Source organism: Neolamprologus multifasciatus, chromosome 1, assembly GCF_963576455.1.
Source record: "Neolamprologus multifasciatus chromosome 1, fNeoMul1.2, whole genome shotgun sequence".
Classification (NCBI taxonomy): domain Eukaryota; kingdom Metazoa; phylum Chordata; class Actinopteri; order Cichliformes; family Cichlidae; genus Neolamprologus; species Neolamprologus multifasciatus.
In genome coordinates this window covers 18,831,689-18,857,660 of record NC_140439.1, presented here as the reverse complement: position 1 = coordinate 18,857,660, position 25,972 = coordinate 18,831,689, and the positions used below count along the sequence as shown (strand labels likewise).

The window sequence follows — 25,972 nt, the reverse complement described above, 5'->3', positions numbered from 1 at the left end:
TGCTGTCATATCGCCACGTACGATTCAGTGCAACGCAACATGCTAGTGCGTTTGACAGACCACCCAACTGACCAATCAGGTTAACCACCAAACGAGCTACTCTGTCCAGCGGGCTGGTGGAAGCTGCTGATACCTCTCCAGCTGAGAGGAATAGTGATGGGATTTCCGGCTCTTTTTAGAGATCCGGCTCTTTCGGCTCGGCTCACTAAAAAGAGCTGGCTCTTTCGGCTCCGAACCGGCTCTTCAGGTTGTTTTGTTGCTTTAATTATTTAATCATTAACAATAATATAAAATTATGCAGAAAAGGAATTACTAATGTAAAAAAAAGTGGTTTTATTTATATATGTTTATATATGGCCCCTAGAGACAAAGCACGTACAAACTCTAAAGCATATACAAACTCCAAAACACATTTCTAGTGTTAACTGAACTTCCAAAACAGAGCTACCCAGATCACTTAAATTACACAATTGAAAGCATGTGCGTATTGTTTGTGTATTTATAGACAAGCGCTCATATTTATTCAAATAATTTAAAAAAAAATTAATTTACCTGTTATTACCACACACCAAATCCGGTTGTTGATACTTCCTGGCTTGTGTAGCCACTAGGTAACAAACGCTCAACACTGCGCCCTAGCATCCTGGAGCACTTCTGTTGTCTTTTGTACGTGCTTCTTAGTTTTTACGTGTTTTGGAGTTTGTACGTGCTTCTGAGTTTTTACGTGTTTTGGAGTTTGTACGTGCTTCTGAGTTTTTACGTGTTTTGGAGTTTGTACATGCTTCGGGGTTTGTAAGTGCGTCTGAGTTTTTACGCGTTTTGGAGTTTTTATGTGTTTTGGAGTTTGTACATGTTTTGGAGTTTGTACTCCTTTGTCTCTAAGGGCCACCATAAATATACTTTATTTATTCACTCCACATAAAATGTAATAAATAAATCATATAATACAAAGAACAACTATTTACATTTAAACTTTTAACTATTTAAATTTTCAGCTTTTTCCTTTTAAACAAATTTAACGTGAAACAACACAAAACACTGCAAACCACAACACAATTAAATATAAATTAAAATATTAAAACAAAAAGAAGATGCACATTCTCTGTCATATGGGCCTGTATGATTTCTGAATCCTTTATCATCTGCAACTAAAAATAGTGGATGATTACTATACCTTTCTAATATGACGTTGTTGTCCCTCGCTCTCTTTCTCTCTGGCTCTGTTCCTGTGCTACTGCAAGTGTAACTAACGCCCCTCCCCCCTCTGCCCAGCGCAAAGTACAGGCCGCGCATGCGGAGTTTAGCGAAAAAAGGGCGAGAGAGAGGGTGAGAGAAAGAAAAAAAAAAACCTCACGGCTCCCAATAAGGAGCCGGCTCGCGTCGTTCACTTCAAAGAGTCGGCTCTAAGAGCCATTTCGTTCGCGAACGACCCATCACTAGAGAGGAAGCGACGGGTGGAAGGTAGAGTAGATGAGGTCCTGTGTTCTCAATAAAGTGAGTATACTGGCAACATATCTGTCTATGGGGCTCTTTAGTAAAGCTTTAAAATCCACGCTGAGCGTGGGGGAAATGCTGTGTAAGCTCTTCTGCTCAGGCTCACGGTGTAACGTTACATGAGTGTCTCATTTGTCCATGCTTGGCACCGAAGCGCTAAATCTGTCAGTGACGGTGCTAAAGGCTAACACCAACAGCTTCCTCTGGTTATTATTATTAGCCAATAATTTGCAGTGTGTGGAGACTAGATGGGCTGCTCGAGGAAGATCAAAAATGAGGAAGCTGGGTACACGATGATGCTTGCACACTTAGAAACTCAAGAATGTATATTTCCAGATATTGTAAAATCTAAAACACGTCACCTCAGCCGGCACTATAGTGATTGTTCTCGTTTGTAGATGTGGGGGAGCCGGGCCTTTCTCGCCGGCTGGCTGCTGTTGCTGCTGGTCCAGCTGTTGTGTTTGGAGGCTGTGCCCATCAGCATCGACAAGACGAAAGTCAAAGAACCAGAGAAAAAGCCTGAAGAGCCTCCAGCCAGTGTGGTAAGGAAGAAGACATAATATTTACACTGCACGCAAGCTGAAAATTCACCACAAACCATAATACATGTCGTATCAAATAACGACCCTTTTTCAGCAGTGGTGCAGGGAGATAATTATGTTTATTTGGCTTTCATTATCTATTCGTTTTAACAGTATTTAAGTCAGGCATAAAACTCACAATTTTGGTCATTATTTTTAGGATAAGACAATTTTTTTATTATAAAAATATTTGTTTCCTTTTTTTTAACTTAAAACAATGTGTATAGAGATGAGCGGCTTCAAGAATCTTTGTGGGATTGGATTACATAATTTCACAGAATAAACGATTTATTAATGTTTATTTATTAGCTATTTCATAGGTGGTACACTGTAGTAAGTACGCCCCTGCTAAGTTTATTGGAAAAATGGCCTCTTTCTCTTATTCAAAACTTTAAAACTTGTGATCTCACAAACCAATTTATTTCTCAGTACAATAGTTTCAGATGCTATAGATTGTTTAGTGCCCAAATACTGTTATCTGTGTACTCATTTGTGCCTCTGGAAGGGTTAAATACTGACTTACAGAGGTTAAATAAGTATAATATAGTTATATATAGTTGTTGATTGCACGGGAATGCTCTTTTTTAGATATTAAGTATATGATCTTTACAGAAAGCGGTAACCCAGTTTGTATTTGTCATGTGGTGGTGTTTTCTGTACTTGCTCAGACACTTTTGGTTGGATTTTTCTTTAATTTGTCACCCATATACAGATAGAGATGCTGTACTGTATATATAAATATAGATATATGTCAGAAATGTTTAAAATAGGATTTGATTACCCAATGTAACATGTTATTGGTGTTTTTAAATTTCATTTTATTTACTGTATTTTTAGGACACTGGACTCCACTATGACCGCTACCTCAGAGAAGTCATTGATTTTCTAGAGAAGGATCAGCATTTCAGGGAAAAGCTCCACAATACAGACATGGAAGACATTAAGGTACCCCGCTTTCTGTTGGTTTGGTCTTACTGCAGTGGCACAACATTTCAACCAGCTCCTTATATAAGACAATAGTCACTATAATATACTTGTTTCGTGTACATGCACTGCTTCCTGCAAAGTTTAACCCAGTGTAAGCAAAAGTACAATATGCTTTGCTGTAAAAGTGTAGTGTACGTTTCAGAATTGTTTTAATCGCTTAATTTGCCACAATTTATTTATGTTGCAGCAAGGTAAGCTGGCCAAAGAACTAGACTTTGTCAGCCATCATGTCAGAACAAAACTCGATGAGTTAAAAAGGCAGGAGGTAAACCGACTCCGGACCCTGATTAAGGCCAAGCAGGACCTTGAAGGAGGAAATGGTAAGTTGTGCAAAACAAAAATAATTTCCTTTTGAATTCTGTTTAAAGTATCAGGCTCTAAATCAACTTTAAGTTGATTATTTTAGAGGTAAATAAAAGAAAGTTCTATTTTATGTATTCATATGTTTTAATATGTGTAATATATTTGAATTTCTCCCTGGACAGACATAGCAGTGGACCATCAAGCGCTGCTGAAACAGTTTGAATACTTGAACCACATGAACCCGCACACGTTTGAAGTGGAAGATCTGGATCGGCTGATCAGATCGGTAAATGTTGTTGCTCGATGCTACTTCATACTTAATGAAAAGTATAACATCTTGAAAGTATTTGTGCCTTTGCACAGTGGAGTCCTGCAGTAGAGAGAAAGAGAAAACAGGAACCTATGCAGCTGCTTAATTTGTACACCAAAATTGGCCCGTAGGTGGTGAAAGCTTCACAGTTGGTGAATGACTATAATTACCAGCAACTAGAAAGGAAAGGGTAGTACTGAGTACTGAGGTGTAAAGCAGCGGTCCCCAACCCCCGGGCCTCGGACCGGTACTGGTCCGTGAGTCGTTTGGTACCGGGCCGCGAGAGTTGAGGCTCAGGTGTGAAATGTATGGTTTTCAGGGTTTTTATCGGTTTTGAGCGTTATTTTGTTATCGTTTTTATCGTTAACTCGGTTTTCCTGGATCTTTTCACGTGTGAATAAATCTTCTTTTTTCGGTACCGGTACTAGTTTTATTTTGTTGTATTTATCCGTGACACCTTAAAGGCCGGTCCGTGAAAATAATGTCGGGCATAAACCAGTCCATGGTGCAAAAAAGGTTGGGGACCGCTGGTGTAGAGGACAGATGTATTATTTTTATTTGACCTTCTTTTCATTATTGTTTTGAAAAACAACAATACGCTTAGTCTTGTATCTGTGTCTCAGATGATGTTAAGACAAAAAGGCTTTTCACAATGGTTTCCAGAAGTGCGCTGATGTATAGAAACGTTCAGGCATAGACCTGAAAAATCCCGTTTACTACTACTTTAAGGGTCTGACAGTCTGGAAGTAGTCTGATGTTCTGAACAGTATCTCTTGTTTTGACTTCGACTGTGTCTAAGTGACATTTCCAGCTGATGCATTATTGTTTGCTGGGTATAGCCTTGTGTGGTTATTACCGTTGAACAATTTCTGTTTTCTATTTGTCATCAGGCCACTAAAGATCTGGAGAACTATGACAAAGAGAGACACGAGGAGTTCAAGAGGTACGAAATGATGAAAGAGCACGACAGACGAGAACACCTGAAAACACTGGATGATGAGGAGAGGAAGAAAGAGGAGGAACACTATGAGGAGATGAAGAAGAAGCACGCCGACCACCCTAAAGTCAACCACCCGGTAAGTGACGAAGGTGCACAGAGAAAAATAAATGATATATTTTGTTGGGATTTTTTTTTTTTTTGTCCAGATTGTAGTATTCCTTTTACCTCAATCTGGAAATCAAATGTGTTTTTATTTCAATGATGCAGGGTAGTCAGAATCAGCTGAAGGAGGTCTGGGAGGAAGCTGATGGCTTAGATCCTGAAGATTTTGATCCTAAGACATTCTTCAACCTGCATGGTAAGACCTGTACTATCATCTACTAACATACATAATTTGCTCTGTAAAACATACAGTAATAAAACACGGCACATTCGCCTTCTTTTCTCTTTTTCTATAATACAGATACAAATGGAGATGGCTTCTTTGATGAACAGGAGTTGGAGGCATTGTTCACCAAAGAGGTAAAGCTGTGGCTTCTGAAAATGTGTAAATATTTCAGAGTAGGTCTTTGTACTGACTGTGGGCCTCTGTGATTTCAGCTGGAAAAGATTTATGACCCCACCAACGAGGAGGACGACATGGTGGAGATGGAGGAAGAGAGGCTACGTATGAGAGAGCATGTTATGAATGAGGTACAACACGCTGCACTCAGCAACCTGTTTTCCTGAAATTATGCAGGTGAAAAAGCCGATCCTGGATTAGCTGGGCCAAAATTGTTCTGTGTGTGAAATATACATACGGTAATATTTAGCATCATTAATTTTAATGTAGTAATATTCACAATCGCAGTCCTCTACTACCTTTAATGCAGCTCATCAGTTTGTTAAAAGGTTGGAAGCACAAAAACTTTATGCGTATGAACAGTTAGTCTCCATAATTCAAAGCCTGTGACTAAAGTCACATGACTGACTTTAGTGACTACAGAAACAAAATAGAAAAGACACCTAAACCTCATTCTCGGTCTCAGCTGGGTTTGCATCTTGTGTTAAACAGGCTCCACTGTGTTTATTCTGCCTTAGTCCTTTCAGTAAATAAGAAAATATACAACTAGTGTTAAAAGCCTTTCTGCTCTTGTCTGTGTCACAGGTGGATTCAAATAAAGACAGGCTGGTCTCTCTGGATGAGTTCCTTGTTGCTACTAAGAAGAAAGAATTCTTGGAGCCAGATAGCTGGGAGGTGAGAAACATTAGATGACACTTTATCATGATAACAGCTTTTAGGAGTTATTTAATTCAGAAACATTTGGTTAAACGAAGCAGGACTGTAAAAAATGGCTTCCTACCTGCTCTGTGTTCTTCAGACCTTGGAGCAGAACCAGGCTTATACCGATGACGAGATGAGGGAGTTTGAGGAGCATCTTGCTCAGCAAGAACAAGATCTCAACCAGAAGGCTTCTGACCTCCAGAAACAGAGAGATGAGCTGGAAAGACAACAGGAGCAGCTTAATGCACAGAAAATGGAGCTACAACAGGTAAGGAATGGTACACTACTATTGGAAAAAGGGTTGCTTCTGTAGATTTACAGTCAGTGCATCAGTCTGCCCACATCCTAACCTTCACGTTTTACCAATTGATTCAGCCGTGCTGATATTGTATTTTAAGCAATCAAATTGTCTGTCCACATGTAGTAAATGAATTCTAATGTACTAAAACTCTACAGGCAGTTGAGCATATGGAACGGCTCAAGTCACAGAAAGTAGACCCTCCTCCAGAGGTTCTCGGTGAGTGTTGATTTTGTTTTTCTCCTACTTTTATTTTGATAGTGGTTTGATTTTAAAGGTCTAACCTCTGAGAATATAAAATTGTTCTCTTTGTTACAATTGAAGGGAACGCTGTCCCAGAAATCCCTGCAGTTGACAGCCAACTGCATGAGGCCCAACAACAAGGACATGACCCTGCACCCCAAGGACATCACCCTGTACCCGAAGGACATGACCCTGCACCCCAAGGTCATGACTTTGCACCCCAAGCTCCTCAGGATATACCACAGGAACACCATGGACACGAAAATCAAGACCAGGCCCAGCAAGGTCGCCCTCAAACACATGATAATATACCACCTGGTCATCAAGAAGTTGTGCAAAGCCAGAATCAGCTGCCATAATAATGTGCACAAAACTTTACAATCAGACTTTTTCAGCACCTGCACTCGTAAGTGCTGAGGAGCAGTCCCATCGGAGTATAAGGACCTCTTTAACCACCCTGACCAGCATTAGTGGTTTGAAGTGCATTTGAGAAGAAGAACCACTCAAAGGGAATCCGTTACCCCAGATTTCAGTCTTGGTGACAGTAATCCCTTCATTACATAATTAAATTACACAGTGAAATGACCTACATGGGTTTGGATCCCGATATGTGCATACATAGATTTTAACACAGTTGTTTGCTTACATTGAGGGTGTTTTTTAATAGAATCATATAAATAATATTTTGTGAGCTTTCAGACCGGTTGTTTGTTTCCTCTCAAAATGACTTGCTGCTTTCTAAACATCCTGACCCAAGAGCCTTCTGGATATGTACAGTGCAGCTGTTTAAGAAGATAAGGTGTAAAAATACTCATTTTAATTACAGCCTTTGAGATTTAGATTTTTTTTTTAATTACTATCAATATACTCCAAAAAAAACCTCCAAAATAAAAGACATGCATGAATCATGATGGACCTTATGAAAACATACTTTAAGAGTTAACTGCAATATGTTTGTTTTATTTAATTATGACACTAAATTGGCAAAAATAAATAAATCTACTGTAGCAAATGCAACCAGCTTACAGCATTTTCACACCATCCCCAGACATCGCACTAAAAAAACTAAGGAATTGATACAAGCAGTCGCTGTGTTGTGTAATGACCTACAAGGTGCTGTCAGATCTGCAGCTATCACTGTGACCTGACATTTACAATCCTTTAACCTTCAACACCATTATGAAGCCAGGTCGCTCTGTCTTTTTTTTTTCTTTCAAATGCTCCCTTCTTAATGGTCATTTTGCTTCCCCTCAAACTACCAGTTTACTGTTTTCCTACTATAACACATTTTTTTCTTAATGTGTACAGTTAATTTACTGTACTGAACAGTAAAAGCTCTTAAATAGTGCTTTTGTTAAACAGTATAATGGACTCATGGTCCATACACATGTATTGCTACGTGATTCTGATGAAACAGTTTTGATATTGTTTATTTAAGGTTAACTTTTACCTAACCATCTAGTATTTTGCTGAAACAGTCTGTCAAAGTAAGGCAATGAAAACCTTGAATTTTGTTTCTCTGTTCATTTTGAGGTATTTATGACTTTTACATGAAAGAGAACATATTAGCATATTTGGCAAAATGCTGGTTTGGTGTTACATGCTGTGTTATCCTGTATGCTTTTGTTTAATGTAAACTTGCTTCTTCAAATCGGGGAGAATAATGAGATATTTGGGAGTTGCTGCCACTTCTCACTGAAGACCTAAATTTTCAGTCGGTGAGATCTTTGCCTTTCGGTTTTTACCTTACACAAAATTTAAGAAAACTTCTTTATTTGCTTTGTCAGTCGTTTCCCGTGTGCCATGCATTATATTTTGCACAAAATGTAAAGCTGGTGTTTGATTTCTTGCTGCTGGATCCAAGGGTCATTTGACAAAATTGCACACCTCAGTTAAAATAAAATAAAGTGGTTCAGGTTGTCAAACAGATTTCACTGGTAATATTTGAGTGATGCGTTTCCTGTGGGACATTTACCTCCAGTAAAACAATTTCTGAACATAAACAGATGAAATGTAATAAAAAGGATGAGCTGTTTCCATAGCTGCTATTGTCATAGCTGAAGGCTGCTCTGAAGTAGACTGAATTCTACACTGGATTGTATTACGTTAAACTACTCACATGCAAGACCACACAGAATGAAAATGTCAGAAAACAAACAGCTTCAGCAACAGAAGGTAATAGGGCACAACTTTATTGAAACAGTCTCAATCAATAACAGTGTACAAAGAGGTGACGATGCAGGCAGGGACACAGGAGTTAAAAAAAAAACAAAACAAGAAAATTAAACGTTTTGATGAAAATTATAAAGGGGGTAACAAGTGGCTTACAGCACTCATGGAATCAAATTGACAGTGACGGGGTATTTTTTGCATTTATTTTGTACAAAAAATAAATTAATGAAATCTTTCAAGTTTACAGGAATATCTTTTTGTTGTTTTTCCATCACACGTACTTGCTGATAATCCTACATGTAGTTAATTTCAGCATTTTTGTGATAAAACATCAAAAAGATCTAGACAGACCGAAGCAGGCTGACTGATAAGTAGGCCAGGAGTTAAAAAAATAAGATTACCGATGAGAAACAAAACATTGTTATAAAAGTGAGCTGGGGCAAACACATTCAAAAAATCCTGAATGTTCAACGTGGCGTAATTCGACGGTCCCCAGGATCCTTTAGGATCGCATTGCCTGCACATTACCTCGGGACAAACCACGAGGTCCTTGGGCTGCTCCACGTTTGTAGCCTTGCTGATATCCCTCCTTAAAGAGATAGTAAGGCTTCATAAGTGCATGTTTTGTATTTATAGTTACGCTTGGTTATAAAAAGACTGATGTAAACTCAATGCAATGACTTAAATTAATGCATTAACTCTTACCCGCTGATAGGTACTGCTGGAATAGTCCCGAGATGTGTTGAACGGAGTTTGACCGTATCCACTGCTGGGAGCGTTTGAGAACGGTGGACGGTAGCCTTCATATCCACCTGATGACAGAAAGACATTAGTTCAACAGGTGATGCATATTTACTCCTAATCAAAATAAATCACAATATAATTATTGTAAATCTGTGAAACAACATTGGATTTTACCTCTAAATCCATTCGAGGAGCCCCGATATCCATTCATAACGCCACGAGCGTTCCTGGGTCCACCTCTTGGCACAGCTCTGCTGCTGTAGAAGGACTGACCAGACTGCCCAAACCCTGCACCTACAGAGGGATCTTCATGTCCTGGCGTTGAGGACATAATCTGGTCCTGGGGCTGGAATGCATTAACAACTGGACAGAAGAGACACAAAACGACATCAAAATATATGTCACGTACTGCTGGATAAGTACTAGTACATTTTTAATTTTAGACAAGGTATTAGTGGGTTTAGTTAATTGGGAATTCTAAATTGCACATAGGTGTGGATGCAAATGCCAGTGGTTGTCTGTCTCTCTGTGTTATGCTGGGCTTACACTGTGCAATTTTTGGCTGTTTTGGCGATCGGCCCAATTTTGGCCTTCATCGTGTAGTATACGTGGGGTAACGAGAAGCGATTAACACCTCACGACCAGCTCCCGATCATCAATCGCTTGGTCGTGAGGGTGTCACCGCAGTTTCTCACACAAACACAAATGTCAGCAAAAAAGACGGCGCAGCACGGCAGTGCAGCGTGTGATCTGGACACAAGCGATGGAGGCACTTGTAGAACTTTGGAAAGCTCATCCGAGCCTTTTCGATGTGGCCTCACAAAATTATCACGACCACAACAACTGTGATAATACTTGGATAGACAGTGCTGCTCAATCACAGCTGCCTGATCAGTGTTTTTCATTAGCAATTTAGCAAAGTTGAATGTGGTGGTGTGTCTGTGTGAGTGAAAGACAGAGGGAGAGCGAGCGACAGAATTTCTGTTATAACCTTCATTTTATGGACGCACAGTGTGAGCACTCGGGTCACATCAGAGCATCAGGTCGTATAGTGTGAGACCCTGCATCGTGACCTACGAACTTCTAACCCCTGCGAGTCAATCGTACAGTTTGAGCAGGAGCTGAATCGCGCGACTGACAAAATCGCACAGTGTGAGCCCAGCATTAGTCCTGTATCAGACTGATGACCTGTCCAGGGTCTACCCTGCCTCTCACCCTATGGTGGCTGGGATAGGCTCCCTGATAAGGATAGGCAGAAGAGGATGGAAGAATTTTTTACTTTTAAAATGCAAAATCACCTTCTGAATTCTGAAGTCTGAAGTCTACTTGATTTTTACTTATGGCATCCTCACTGACTCATATTTCAACTTTGTTGCAACAGAAAATATTTCTTTTGTGACAAAGTGAAGCTTGGGAGCCTCTTGATATCCTAATACATCTTTTACCACTCTGTTCATGCTCTAGGGTTCCCGTACAAAACAAGATGCACACCTGTCTGTAATCTTTCTTGTGGGATGTCAGACTGGTCGACCGCATTTTCTGGCTGGCTGCTAAAGCCCTGTCCATAGCCACCAGGGAACTGGCTAGGCTGCTTCAAGGGGTCTGCTTGGCCATCGGTAGTTGGAGGTACAGGTGCATTCATGTTAAATACCTGAAAAGAGAAACAAATTTTTTCCTCCCCCATTCCTGTCCATATCAATATTATAACAAAATAAAATAACCACAATACCCGACAATGGCCTGGGGTCAAAGATCTGCGCAGTTTGGGAAGTCTTAAATTGTTGCTCCTTGCACCAATAACTGACCAGTTTTCACTGTGACTAATAAAACATGCCAACCAATCTCTACTACTGACCTATGACTTGTGCAAGTATGAAAGCTGACGGTTTCCTACAGAATGCATCAAGTCCAAACACGCTCACTGTGACACCGTTTAAATGGACCCAATAGAAAGCGTACCGCTTGCACTGACTGGAAAGGTGCTGCGTTGACATTGATGCCTCCAGTGAGGGTGGGTTTGGAGACAGGAGGGAAGGCAGAGGACAGAGAACATGGGGCAGGAGACGGTTCAGATGACAGAGACATTGAGGCCTGGGTAAGTAAAAGAGGAGGGAATTTGGAAGGCAAGGAAACAACGAATATGGAGAAGTCAGTGCAAGAGATGAGATGATTTTCTTTTGGCTTAAAAAGTTCGCTTTTCTGTTATTATAATATTCAAATGAATCAAATAACTCCCCATCGCACGCAGTAGACAACAAAAAAGATGTGTCAGAGAGCATCACATTCAATCCACGGAGAAGACCTTTCGAAATCTCTCTTCATAATACAAAAACAATCTGAACTCCAATTATTCATGAGCTGCACCACTTAGCCAGAAGAGCAGTCTCACCACCCATATCCTGCAGTGGCTCCTCCCTACTTACTTGTGAGGATTCCTGTGGTCCAGACACTGCAGCTGTCTGAGGAAGTCTGGACTCTGAGTGGACTGTTCAGAAGACATAAAATAAATAAATAAGACAAACTCCTAAAAAGAGACATGCTGCTAAATTATGCACTTTCAATTATATCCACATCAGAAAGCGGCGACAAACAACTTAATAGGCATGCACTAATTACTAGGGGTGCAACAATACTCGTATTGATATTGAACCGTTCGATACAGTACTTTCGGTTCGGTACGCATATGTATCGAACAATACAAAATTTTTTATTTTATCAACTTTTCTTCTAACGATGCTGTCTGTGTTGAGCGCTCAGTGGATCTGCGCTCGACAGTACAGCCTAGGCGGAGTAGTCGAACGCAGATTCACTGTGCGCAGGCCAAGCTAGCAAGACAGAAGTTAAGCTCTCCTTGCAACATGGCAAATTGAACCTCCCCCACCCTAATTCAGATCTGGCGTTTGGAACTATTTTGGTTTTCATGTGAAGAATGACCCTGAAGGTAAGCGCGTCATGGACTAAAGTAAAACAGTATGTTGGATGTGCCACGCAATGCTCAATTACATTGGTGGGAACTACTGCGTTAGCGCAGTTAGCTCGTTAACGTCTTGGCCGTCCAGCCCCACGCACGGGGCGATCCGCTGTAGCTCGTTAACAGAGATTTGCCGTGTTGTGGAGTTAACGTCATTTCAGATTAACGCTGACAGCACTAGTGGGAACACAACGAATATGACTGCACATTTACTCCGACATCATCCTAGTGCAAAGACAAGTGGAAGCAGACAAAAACAACAAGCACGCATGCTACAAACTTTACCCGAGTCATTTAGACAGCTGTTAGCACATGATTCTCCTTATGGGGACCTGATATGTTTAATATGCAGCTGAGAATATAGCCCAGAAGAAGCGTATAGTATAGCTTTTATTTTGGAAAGAGCCATTTCTCTGTAATAAACTCTTTTCCAAAGATGAGTGATTTCTCGATCAGAGAGATTTTTTTTATTACTTTGTTGTTTCAGCAACATTAAATTTAAAAACTGTACTTTTGAGTTAAAATATATATTTATAATTTTAATAAATGACAAATTAAAAAGGCATGAACTTTTTTTTTTGTATTGAGAAGATATCGAACCGTGACACCAAAGTATCGAACCGAACCGTGAATTTTGTGTATCGTTGCACCCCTACTAATTACTAATTGAACCTCTGGCCTAACAGCAAAGTGATCATTTGTGCCCAGGAAACAAAGAAATCCTATTTAAAATATATATACATATATTTATATTTTAAAGTCTATTGGCCAGTATGAGCAATACTAATCTTTGCTAATAAATCAGTGCATCCCTATTCAGTATAACCTGTGAGTAAATGTCACTCACGTAGAGGACCGCCCATCTGTTGCAGGTCAACAGCTTGCACAGGCTTCATTGGCTGCGCAGACACAATGGCTGGATCCAGCGCCTGGCCATCAAACTCCAACATGGAGTCCTACGACAACCAAACAAGAGTAAATGTAAACAGATGAGATTTGCAATCAGTCCAATAAGCAAGCAAGCACGTCTGTTTCATACCCATAATCCTTCACTCTGCATTAAAATACCTAAACTACAAACAACCTTGACTAAAAGGATCTTAGTACCAACTCCCATGTAAGCACATCTTCCTAAAACCTGGGCTAATCGTGATCTCATTTAAATTGTACTTCTTTTGAATTTTTTGCAGCACAGTGGCATGGTGGTTAGCACTGTTGCCGCACAGCAAGAAGGTCCTGAGTTCAATTCCAACATCAGGCCGGGGTCTTTCTGTGTGGAGTTTGCATGTTCTCCCCGTGTTTGCGTGGGTTCTCTCCGGGTACTCCGGCTTCCTCCCACCGTCCAAAGACATGCAGCTTGTGGGGATAGGTTAATTGGATAATCCAAATTCTCACTAGGTGTGAATGTGAGTGCGAATGGTTGTCTGTCCCTGTGTGTTGGCCCTGCGACAGACTGGCGACCTGTCCAGGGTGTACCCCGCCTCTCGCCCTATGACAGCTGGGATAGGCTCCAGCGCCCCCCGCGACCCTGAAAAAGGATAAGCGGAAGCAAATGGATGGATGGGTTTTTTTCCCCGTTTTGATATTTTACTTTCTTTTTTTTTTTTTTAAAGTTCGCATTCATATATCAGAAATACATCTAGATTCGTTTTCTGAGTCACAACAAGTACGTTCTTGTCTCATGACCTCTAGCACGACTTCATAGATTGTTGTAAATTGCCTGGACATGCAGTCCTCATCTTTGGACAACCTTTTTGCAAGTTCATCCTACTTGCCATTGCTTATTTGAGACACACGCCACACACTGTGAGCCATAGGATACTACAATATACAGCATTTTGTGCCATCTAACCTGCATGAAGTTGTATGTCCCTTGCATCTGGGCCATGAGGTCTTGCACTGCCTGCTTTCTAACCACGGGATCAGTATCAGGAGTGGGAGTGACTTGGTTCACAGTAATGGTTTGTTCTGGAGCCAGCTGAGCAGGGGGCTGATGCTGGAGTGAATTCACCATCTATTCAACACAGACACATGACAGGCACATTAGAATCAAACTCACGCCATTGGAAAGTAGGTTTCAAGGCACCGAGGACTGTGATGATTCAGTAATAGAGCATACCTGGGCCTCCACACTCCACTCCTCGACTTGGTCTTTGTCTGTACTGCTGTATATAGTTTCTGGAATGAACTGTCTGTTTACAAACTGCAACAGAAGACAGTACACTAAAATGTGATATAACAATTTAAGGAAAGAGTTGATCTTTTGTGGGTTCTTGTGCAGCATAGATACAAATCTCACCTCTATAGTTTCCACTTTAACGGGCTCTGTATTTTTTTCACTAGCGAATCCTATATTAAATGAAAAATATACATGAGGATGGCTTTCTTTCTGGGTCACACACACATCTCTCACACAGATCATTTGCTAATTGTTAGCTACCAGGTTCCGATGGCTGCTCCACAGCTTTAGACTCAGCCACCACGGTCTGTTCCTCTTGCTCCTCTTCCTCCTCGCACGTACCATTTTGATGAGTTTGCGCTCTGTCAAAGTAACCACTCTGCAGCACTTTGTCCAGGGTTTCCTTCAGTGACTTGTCTGGAATAAGAGAACACCGAAGTTGTTCAGACTTTTCTATTATCAAGAAACCACATTGGACGATTAAGTTCTGCCGCCATTTTCTTACACAGTCAGTACAATCTGCAAGAGAAGTCCTGCAACAGCTGGTATGAGCCAATCTCAGAATTAACCGAGTGAATCAAATGTTGTGTGAAGGGATGAAACAACAGATACAATAAACTGGGCCCGATCAGATGTCTTGAACAATCTAACTACTAACAATGAGTGCAAGTGAGTTTCCGCCTGTGTGGATAGGTGCACACACCAAACATTTTCTTTAAGATATTTATTTTTTTCTTACTACTCTTAAGATGAAGGCACGAAATAAATATCAACTAGCCACATGTTAAGCCTCTCCATTTTAAGGCATTTTCCACAAGTTCTTTAAATATAGTTTAAAAATAGTTTTGTTTTTTTTTGTTTTTTAAAAATGTATGTGTATGGGTGATGATATTAAGACATGAAAATACTTACACGTGGTCCCTGCTACAGCCTTGTCTCGACCTTCAAGCAGTTCCCACAGGTGTACTGATGCTTCTTCATATTGGTGAGTCAACCTGCAAATCACAAAATAAATGCAATTAATTACACAGAGTAGTAGTATCAGGGCTCGCAAAATCGCTAGCCCGACGTCCCGGGGTTAGCGCTTTTTCCAGTCGGGCTACCAAAATCTATCTCTGCCCTGCCCATCGGGCTGTCATAGAAAGGAAAAATATATGTCAATTCTTTTGCATTCTTTCGGAAATGTAGCTGGGTAATTATGGCATTGGCATCGGTGAGCCAGAATTTGTGGGCTTGTTTTTTGCTTTCACTTTGCAATCGCGCGAACTGTGTATAGAGAGCGACAGCACTGTTTGGTGAGTGACGATAATTTGCTTATCAATCGTTAGCTTACTATGCAAACATGACAAGTGAAATCTCCCGCAGCAAGCTTAAACATGTGAGAAGTTGATCGCGCAGAGAATCGCTGAGCGTTATGTGAGTGCGTGTGTAAAAGCAGCAGGATATATATTTTAGTTCTGCTGAGCCAAATAAGACACGTCAGGGTGAAGAAGTGACAGCCAAAGAAAAGCTTACCACAAAACGGAAAAGTTATGACAAATCAGACTATAAGGCAAAAATAAAGTGCAGCTTTATGGTTTCATGGACAAAGGAATTTCTGTGGCTGCAATATGACAAGCTAAATAACCAGGGGTGCACATAAGTGGCACATAAGCAGGTGCGCATTTGCAGTCAAAATAAATAAGAGCGCACAAGATAAGAAGTTGTAACGCGTGTTTGCGTACATAAGATTTTCTGGAGGAGGACAGACATTTGTTTAGAACTCTTAAAGATGTCGAAGAAGCTCCTTTAAGCAATTACTTTGGTGTGCGCGTTGCAACTTCTTATCTGGTGCGCGTCTTTTATTTTGACAGCGAATGCGCAAACGCAGACCACTTAAGTGCACCCGTGTAAATAACATAATGTTCTGCCGGGTGTGTTGTTGGTTTTCCCTCGATTTCTGAGTCGACAAGCGCCTTTGTTACTGGGACCAGTAATTTTAAGAAAGGCCCCCATTAGAACCCATGAGAAATGCAAGAAATGCATTATTGCTCAGTCTGCAATATCTTTCCCAGAACAAACACCAATTGCAAATAACATACTAAAAATAAACCTGAAAAAAATCTGTTTAGAACAGCGTACTATGTTGCAAAGAGTGAACTACCACTGGCACAATTTAGCAGTCTTTGCAAACTTCAAAAAGCAAATGGCCTAGATCTTGGTTCCACTTTCCTCTTACCCGTGACTTCAGTGGACATTTCAAATTCAGGATCTGACACAGACTGATTCATGTCCTACACAGTTCTTACAAGTTCATAGAAATTTCTGTTCAATTAGAACCAAGTATTTGAGTTGATGATTGTAATTTTTATACAATGTTGTAATTTGTGTTTCAACAATTTTTTTGATTAATGAAAACAAAACAAAACATCAATCAAAAAATTGCTCTCTTTTTTATTCGGGCTACTTAAATTTATTTTGGGCTACCAAAAACCGAAGAGTCCCTGCCCGAAGGGCTACCAGGGATTTTGAAATTTTGCGAGCCCTGAGTATATAGTTTTTGTAGAGCAGGATTTAAAAACAAAAAACATATTTAAGCACTGACAACTCTAAATGTAACTTCTGTACCAGTGACAGCACACAGGTACGTGCGTACCTTACATCGTAGTTCCTCTCAGGTCCTACCAATTTGTAAAACTCATCGAGGGATGAGAGCTCAGCATCAGTGAGCAAAGGCGCACCAGAGGCATCAGGGTGTTTAAGGTCCTGCCTGACACCGTCTTCTCCCAGCTGGTCGAGTAAATACTGAAGCTCCAAAACACTCTTCAATCTTCTTTGTTCAGTCTCTTCTCGCTGCAGCTGTTCCCGTCTTGCAGACTTCTTGACTGCCTTTTGAATCTGAACACATTCAGGCACAATTTCATGCATTTAGTTTCACAAGATATCACTCACTCTGTACATCATTGCACTTTGAAAAAATCAAAAAGGTCAATGAGCATGGTCAAAACAATTATTCGCTTCCCTGTTCACTCCATCTGGCACTTTAAGCTTTTGTGAGCCATTTGGGGGTATTTCATCAATTACACCAGGTGTTGCCAACTGTGATTGTTTTATGGCAATAAAGAATGTACGTTACAAAAAATTACTAGGGCAGAGAATGAATAAGGATTTGCAGATGCCACTAAAGATCACAAAAAGTGTCTAAAAGCTTTGCAATTAAGTATTTTAATTATACAGTGGGATGCAAAAGTTTGGGCAACCTTGTTAATAGTCATTATTTTCCTGCATAACGTTGGTTGTTACAATAAAAAATGTCAGTTAAATATATCATATAGGAGACACACAGTGATATTTGAGCAGTGAAATGAAGTTTATTGGATTTACAGAAAGTAAATGGTAAATGGCCTGTATTTGTATAGTGCTTTACTTCGTCCCTAAGGACCCCAAAGCGCTTTACACATTCAGTCATCCACCCATTCACACACTGGTGATGGCAAGCTACATTGTAGCCACAGCCACCCTGGGGCGCACTGACCGAGGCGAGGCTGCCGGAAACTGGCACCACCGGGGCCTCTGACCACCACCAGTAGGCAACGGGTGAAGTGTCTTGCCCAAGGACACAACGACCGAGACTGTCGGAGCCGGGGCTCGAACCGGCAACCTTCCGATTACAAGACGAACTGCCAACTCTTGAGCCAGGCAGGTGCATAACTTTGGACACTGTTGTCCTTTTATTGATTCCAAAACCTTTAGAACTAATTATTGGAACTCAAGCTGGCTTGGTAAGCTCAGCGAACCCTGACCCTACATACACAGCTGAATCCAATAATGAGAAAGAGTATTTAAGGGGGTCAATTGTAAGTTTCCCTCCTCTTTTAATTTTCTCTGAAGAGTAGCAGCTTGGGGGTCTCAAAACAACTCTCAAATGACCTGAAGACAAAGATTGTTCACCATCATGGTTCAGGGGAAGGATACAAAAACATATTGAGAAAATGGAAGACCACAGGCTCAGTTCAAGTTAAAGCTCGAAGTGGCAGACCAAGAAAAAACTCGGATAGACAGATGCAACGAATGGTGAGAACAGTCATAGTCAACCCACAGACCAGCACCAAAGACCTACAACATCATCTTGCAGCAGATGGAGTCACTGTTTATCATTCTACCATTCGGCGCACTTTACACAAGGAGATGCTGTATGTGAGAGTGATGCAGAGGGAGCCTCTTCTCCGCCCACAGCACAAACAGAGCTGCTTGAGGTTTGCTAAAGCACATTTGGACAAGCCAGCTTCATTCTGGAATAAAGTGCTGTGGACTGATGAAACTAAAACTGAGTTATTTGGGCATAACAAGGGGCATTATGCATGGAGTGAAAAGAACACAACATTCCAAGGAAAACACCTGCTAGCTACAGTAAAATATGGTGGTTGTTTCATCATGCTGTGGGGCTGTGTGGCCAGTGCAGGGACTGGGAATCTTGTCAAAGTTGAGGGACACATGGATTCCACTCAGTATCAGCAAATTCTGGAGACCAATGTCCAGGAATCAGTGACAAAGCTGAAGCTGCACCAGGGCTGGATCTTTCAACAAGACAACGACCCGAAACACTGCTCAAAATCCACTAAGGCATTCATGCAGAGGAACAAGTACAACGTTCTGGAATGACCATCTCCGTCCCCAGACCTGAATATTATTGAAAATCTGTGGTGTGAGTTAAAGAGAGCTGTCCCTGCTCGGAAGCCATCAAACCTGAATGAACTACAGATGTTTTGTAAAGAGGAATGGTCCAAAATACCTCCAACCACAATCCAGACTCTTATTGGAACCCACTGGAAGCGTTTAGAGGCTGTAATTTCTGCAAAAGGTGGATCTACTAAATATTGATTTCATTTCTTTTTTTTGTGGTGCCCAAATTTATGCACCTGCCTGATTTTGTTTAAACAATTATTGCACACTTTCTGTAAATCCAATAAACTTCATTTCACTTCTCAAATATCACTGTGTGTGTCTCCTATATCAGCGGTCCCCAACCTTTTTTGCGCCACGGACCGGTTTATGCCCGACAATATTTTCATGGACCGGCCTTTAAGGTGTCGCGGATAAATACAACAAAATAAAACTAGTACCGGTACCGAAAAAAAAGAAAATTTATTCATAACACACGTGAAAAGACCCAGGAAAACAGAGTTAACAAAAAAAAAATGATAACAAAATAACGCTCAAAACTGATAAAAACCCTGAAAACTATACATTTCACACCCGAGCCTCAACTCTTGCGGCCCTGTACCAAACGACTCACGGACCGGTGCCGGTCCGAGGCCCGGGGGTTGGGGACCGCTGTCCTATATGATATATTTAACTGACATTCTTTAATGTAACAACCAACGATTTATACAGGAAAATAATGACTATTAACAAGGTTGCCCAAACTTTTGCATCCCACTGTATCTATAAAAAATAATTGATGCATACTGATTTTTGGTATGCGTGTTTAAGGTTTCATCAGCAAGTTAAAAGCACACCTATAGCTCAGGACTCACCTCCTGACCCAATGCGAGAAAGCTCTTTTGCAATTCTCGAGCAAACTCTAAGTTGTTGTTGATCTCTTGATACTTCGCCAAGGCCTCCTTCATGCACAACACGGAAAGAAAATCAGATGTTTTTAACTGGAAATGATTTAAAGCAGGCGGTAGTAACAACTAAACATGCAATACTTTCATAACAATGATAACACTTGAATGTGAAAAATAACTTAATATAAGTTTGTTACATACACAAAGCTGTTTGCAAATAAGCTGGGACACAGTGAAAGCTAAATAAAAATAGAGTGACTTGAAAATAATTTAAAGCCCATGTTTAAATAGTGCACAGAAAACATTTCAAATGTTGAATCATTTGAAATGCAAATGTTTAACGTTAAAAATATCATTGCTTTTAATTGTGCAATATTTAGTGCTACCAAGCATAACTGACCTTCAGTGTTCTCTGGGATATAAAAAAAAATTAATGTCTAAAGTCACCAGTCAAAAAAGAAAATACTTCAGAAGTTTGGCAACTGGGTTTGCAGATCTTTTTTTCCCTCTAAGTTAAACTTAAAGACTGTCATAATGGCTCTTTCATTCCACCAGAGCACTTGAACAAATACTGTGATAAATGGCGTTATTAAGAAAGTGAGTGAAGAAAAGCAAGACTGTTGAGATATATATTAGGGGTGCAACGATACACAAAATTCACGGTTCGGTTCGATACTTTGGTGTCACGGTTTGATATTTTCTTGATACAAAAAAAAGTTCATGCCTTTTTAATTTGTCATTTATTAAAACTATAAATATATATTTTAACTCAAAAGTAGTTTTTAAATTTAATGTTGCTGAAACAACAAAGTAATAAAAAAATTAATCTATGTGATCGAGAAATCACTCATCTTTGGAAAAGAGAGTTTATTACAGAGAAATGGCTCTTTCCAAAATAAAAGCTATACTATACGCTTCTTCTGGGCTATATTCTCAGCAGCATATTAAACATATCAGGTCCCCATGAGGAGAATCGTGTGCTAACGGCTGTCTAAATGACTCGGGTAAAGTTTGTAGCATGCATGCTTGTTGTTTTTGTCTGCTTCCACTTGTCTTTGCACTAGGATGATGTCGGCGTACATGTGCAGTCATATTTGTTGTGTTCCCACTAGTGCTGTCAGCGTTAATCTCGTTAAAATCACGTTAACGCCATAACGCGGCAAATCTCCCTTAACAAGTTACAGCGGATCGGCCCGTGCGTGGAGCTGGACGGCGTCAACACAATAACGAGCTAACTGCGCTAACGCACTAGTTCCCACCAGTGTAATTGAGCATTGCATGGCACATCCGACATACTGTTTTACTTTTGTCCATCGGGGTCATGCTTCCACATGAAAACCAAAATAGTTCCAAACGCCAGATCTGAATGAGGGTGGGGTAGGTTCAATTTCGGGTAGCGTTGAGGCAGTTGCCATGTTGCAACGAGCTTAGCTTCTGTCTTGCTAGCTTGCGCTGCGCTCAGTGGATCTGCGCTCAACAGTGCAGCCTAGGCGGAGTAGTGGAACGCAGATCCACTGAGCACTCAACACAGACAGCATCGTCAGAAGAAAAGTTTTGTATTGTTCGATACATATGCGTACCAAACCGAAAGCACTGTATCAACGGTTCAACACCGATACATGTATTGTTGCACCCCTAATATAAATACAGGGTTAGAGACTGGAAATCCTTGCATTTGACAGAATTTACATTTGATCCTGCGACAAAACAAAGCTGTGTCCAAATGAGAAGCCGTTTTGTTTTCTTACCAGCTGATCCTGATTTAGTCTCTCGCCCTTATTCTTCCTTGCCTGGTAGTCATCCAGTTTGGACTGCAAGAAGGTTATTGAAAAACAAGAAATTTGACATTAAAGTTGAATTCAAATAAAAAGAGAGCAAACTTATTTTAAAAAATGTCATCATTAGGTTTATTACCACTGTGGATTTATATTTTAAGGCAGTTTGATGACATCTACATTTGTCACACAATCTTAACAAATTATGAGCAAGACAGAGGAAAATCTGGACATCATAATTAGTGCTACTGTCCATTAAGTGGATTCATTGGGGAAGGGGAAACCTGTTATAAAACCAGTTGAAATTTAAAGTACCTACTCAAACATTTTTCTGATTTTCAAAACATATCCCAACACCTGCATTCTTCCAAATCAGTATGTTTGATAATTATATATTACTGTATGTCATTATATATTGACAAAAGCATACATTTTCCAGCATCCACAACAACAGACAAAACAGAAGAAGGCCTTACACCCTATTTGAGGTTAATCCAAAGCGAAGTTTACTCTAAGATGATAACTATAGATACCTTTTTCTTTTCCATATTGCGGACCTTCTTGTCAATCACACCAATAATCTGCTTCATGGCCTCAGAATGACTTCCATTTCCCAGGTCTGGAATGGCAGACTGGACAGCACTGTTGCCAGCTGTTGCTGAAGGCATCTTTGGGAGGGAAACATGTAAATATTACAATTAACAGTTTGGACCTGAATAAAACAAACAAGTAATCCTAACTTAAGATGTTAGCAGAAGAAGACAAACTATTTCAAAGCCTAAGAACTAGATCGTACACTTATGTCTTCAATCAGGCTACAAAATGCTGTTAAGGTCATGCTCTGCAGTCTCAGACTTTCAACCTGCAGTCATTGTATCTGACACCAGGCAGAAACAAGGTTTCCTAGAACAGAGCTCACAACTGGATATTTACTATGCATGCACATACAGACTTGTATAAACAACTTATATTATACTTTTATTATAAATTTTTGTTTTATGATATTTGTTGCATCCATCCACGACAATTCTAAAAGATTTTTAAAGGGTTATGTATCTTGAGATGCTTGTGCACATTTCAACATAACTGTCTGCACTGTGATACTGTAGGGATGTTCTGTATTTTGAGGATTACACAAATGAATACAGACACATTGCCCTTTTCCATTTTTGTCCAAGTCTAGCAATAAACAGTAATTAAGCCGAGCACCACCCGATTCAACTGATACCTGTGGACGAAATGGACCCACAGTTGTTGTTTAAATGTACCTTTCACTGTCAACTGTGTATTAAATAAACGCCTAAAAACGATCTCTCTAGATAGAGAGATAGATAGAAGTGGTACCTTTGAATTGTTATTTGTACTGTATTGCCCGGTAATCTCTAATATAAACTGAGCTCATGCAGAGTTCAGCTGGTATGATATTCACTTTATGTAACGCCAGCAGTTTCACGTTTTGATCTTTGAGGACTCTGCTTCAGCTACCCTCCAAGCTCCACATTAGGACACCAAACCCTGACTCAAGCCCAAATACCCGGGCCGGTGAAAGTGATACTTACCGATGTGGTCCCTTATTAAGGTTTGAGGGCTAATTAAATCGATACGTCGAGATACAACCTCCTCTTGGACGATAAGTTGTTGGCTGGTAACAGCAATTATTGGGGTGAGCTTTGAAAAAAATCAGAACACCACATCCAATATAACAGTGGAAGTTAAAACAACATAAAAATGTCGGGCCTCCTATTCAAAGTTAAAGTCTTTTAGCGTCTGTGGAGAAAGAGGCTAGGCTTACTGACAGATGCTAACAACACAAAAATCCGCATCATAACGTAAGCCTCGAAACTCTTATCTGCGGCGTAGTTGCCAAAATAAACTTTCACTGGTGCGAGCTCGACGTTAGCTAGCCATGCCAAATCAGTTTAATAAGCATAGTGCGCTCGTCCTAATCTCCGCGTCCCATTGTTAGCCGAGCGTGTTCGGTAACGATGTGCAGCTAAAGCCCCGAGTTCAACGGTTGTCACTCAAAACCAAAGGTTAAATCCATATGAAACAGCCATTACAGACCCCCAGGACAAGCCATCGTTTCGGGACGTTTAACGTTAACTGCGAAAAACAAAGAGCACCTCGGGACGCCGAGACAACTCGTTTTCGCGCAACCGTCTCGAATCCAGATGATAAAGACGGTTTATTAAAAAGACCTAAAATGACAGTGACCTCGTGAAAGCCATACCTTTAAGACTCTTTGTCTTCAAAGAGATCTCGTTGGTCTCGTTTTACTTTAGCTGTGTGGCGTTAACTGCGGTTCGATATCTTTCACTTCAAGCGGTGTTTTTCTAGAAGGATGCTCCGACTTACACCGGCCAATGGCTGCTTAGCTGCTGCAGAGCTAACGGTAGCAGCTAAAAGGACCCCACTGCTAACCTCGACGCTGCCTTCTTCTTCTTGGTTTTTATTGGTGGTTGAGAAAAAACGAATTGGTGCATTACCGCTTCCAACTGATAAGGAGTAGGTACCGGAATGTCACTAAGTATTAGATCCTATCATACAAATTCATTTGTCTAAGATCATTAAATATTGCCTCATAACTTTTACTTGTCGTGGTATTTCTAAATAAATCAATTCAATCCTGTTTCAGTTTGATTATGTTTAGGTTTTGAATCAGTTGTCTTCTTTCTTTCTCATACTTCTGACAGTGTAATATAACATGCTCTAATGTCTCATCACAGTACTCTCATTTAATTGGCAATGTTTCCCTTAAAATGTATAGTGTGCATTTTAACCCAGTGTGCCCAAATCTAAGACATGAAATGACTGTTCCCTCTCTCCTCCTGCTTCCTGACAAATATATTTCTGTACCACATGTGAGTTTAACATTTTCTTGCATTTGTCTTAAATCTTCTGAATATGTATGGCCCATGTAACCCTCTCAAATCAAACCCCAAGAAATTTGAATTGTTTCCTCTTTCTAGTTCTTGATTCTATAACTTTAGTTTAATGTCCTTACCAATTCTTTTTCATGTAAAAACAAAACAAAACATTGTCTTGGTCTTGGTCTTATCCACTGAAAATTTAAATCCCCACTTATGTGTCCATTCTCCAACTTTAAAAATTGCTTCCTACACCTTTCTAGTAATAAACATAACGTCTTCTCTTCCACATGGTGCCGTCATCTGCAAAAAGGAGAAAATGCCATTCGACTGTCTTTATTATGAAACATCATCAATTAAAATAATAAGGGACTCACTATAGTCCCCCGTGGTGTTCCATTTTCTACTATATACTTCTCATAATAATTATTCCCTATCCTTACTTGTATTTGCCTTCTGGAGAGAAAATCCTTTATCCATCTGTACATTCGCTGTGTGATGCCTATCTTCCCCATTTTAATGAATAAGCCTTTCTGCGTCAAAGCTGTCTGACTGTAAAGTGTGTTTTAAAACAGACAGACAGGGGTCTTATGAGTCCCACTGTTCAGTCTTTTCTTTCTCTTTGCTTTTCTTTCGTTTAATTGCATATTCTTATTGAGAATTATGGAAATTTGAAGATAAAATCACTGTAAACACACCTTTGATTCCACTTGAAATTCATCTTAAAACGGTTTCCTTTTTACTTCTTAAATAACCATTTCTTTACATTCATCTCAAAGCTAAATATAGCATGCATATTTCAATTTATTTTTTATTCATGTTTTTAAAATTAATATTTATTTAAACAGTGTTGGGGGACATCTGACTCAGACTCCTATCTTTTTGTCAGTGTCCTTATCTCCAGGCCATCACAGGAGGTTTCACTACATCCTTTGAACTTTTAATAATAATAATAATAATGGATTGCATTTATATAGCGCTTTTCGGGACCCCTCAAAGCGCTTTACAATTCCACTATTCATTCACTCTCACATTCATACACTGGTGGAGGCAAGCTACAGTCGTAGCCACAGCTGCCCTGGGGCAGACTGACAGAGGCGAGGCTGCCATATCGTGCCATCGGCCCCTCTGGCCAACACCAGTAGGCAGTAGGTGAAGTGTCTTGCCCAAGGACACAATGACCGAGACTGTCCGAGCCAGGGCTCAAACCGGCAACCTTCCGATTATAAGACGAACACCTAACTCTCATGCCATGATCGGTTTCCTTTCACTCTTGTTGGTATCCATCTGTCCCA

At 40.3% G+C, this 25,972-nt stretch overlaps 2 protein-coding genes across 4 annotated transcripts; one reads left to right on the top strand and one right to left on the bottom strand.

Moving 5' to 3' along the window:
• Positions 1–62: 62 nt before the first annotated feature.
• nucb2a (nucleobindin 2a) lies at positions 63–8,768 on the top strand. The gene is made up of 14 exons (XM_085158001.1): positions 63–141; positions 1,438–1,494; positions 1,893–2,036; positions 2,913–3,020; positions 3,250–3,382; positions 3,548–3,651; positions 4,566–4,751; positions 4,883–4,973; positions 5,079–5,137; positions 5,216–5,308; positions 5,763–5,852; positions 5,977–6,147; positions 6,336–6,396; positions 6,502–8,768. The coding sequence occupies exons 2-14, from the start codon at positions 1,471–1,473 to the stop codon at positions 6,777–6,779; spliced, it is 1,542 nt and encodes a 513-aa protein (XP_085014127.1). The 5' UTR covers positions 63–141; positions 1,438–1,470; the 3' UTR covers positions 6,780–8,768.
• Positions 7,580–24,249, bottom strand: caprin1a (cell cycle associated protein 1a). 3 transcript variants are annotated; one of them, XM_085157957.1, is made up of 17 exons: positions 24,041–24,249; positions 22,344–22,478; positions 21,784–21,846; positions 20,003–20,089; positions 17,122–17,363; positions 15,399–15,481; positions 14,748–14,903; positions 14,607–14,656; positions 14,427–14,510; positions 14,160–14,321; positions 13,155–13,263; positions 11,760–11,821; positions 11,296–11,427; positions 10,828–10,987; positions 9,511–9,699; positions 9,298–9,404; positions 7,580–9,181 (listed from the first exon to the last, which is right to left on the bottom strand). In XM_085157957.1, exons 2-17 carry the CDS (start codon positions 22,476–22,478, stop codon positions 9,095–9,097), a joined length of 1,908 nt encoding a protein of 635 aa, XP_085014083.1. In that variant the 5' UTR covers positions 24,041–24,249; the 3' UTR covers positions 7,580–9,094. The 3 variants fall into 3 exon arrangements, with proteins under 3 accessions (XP_085014083.1, XP_085014091.1, XP_085014101.1); XM_085157965.1 differs by lacking the exon at positions 24,041–24,249 and adding an exon at positions 23,370–24,021; XM_085157975.1 differs by lacking the exon at positions 11,296–11,427 and having other exon boundaries at positions 24,041–24,247.
• Positions 24,250–25,972: the final 1,723 nt, after the last annotated feature.

Coding starts and splice junctions, on each gene's coding strand:
- nucb2a (XM_085158001.1), top strand. CDS start 1,471: ATGAGGTCCTGTGTTCTCAATAAA. Junction 3,021..3,249: donor CAGACATGGAAGACATTAAG/GTACCCCGCTTT, acceptor TTTATGTTGCAG/CAAGGTAAGCTGGCCAAAGA. Junction 3,383..3,547: donor GGACCTTGAAGGAGGAAATG/GTAAGTTGTGCA, acceptor CTCCCTGGACAG/ACATAGCAGTGGACCATCAA.
- caprin1a (XM_085157957.1), bottom strand. CDS start 22,478: ATGCCTTCAGCAACAGCTGGCAACAGTGCTGTCCAGTCTGCCATTCCA. Junction 14,904..15,398: donor GGCTGTAGCAGGGACCACGT/GTAAGTATTTTC, acceptor CTCTTATTCCAG/ACAAGTCACTGAAGGAAACC. Junction 9,700..10,827: donor ACAAGAAAGATTACAGACAG/GTGTGCATCTTG, acceptor TCTTCTGTCCAG/TTGTTAATGCATTCCAGCCC.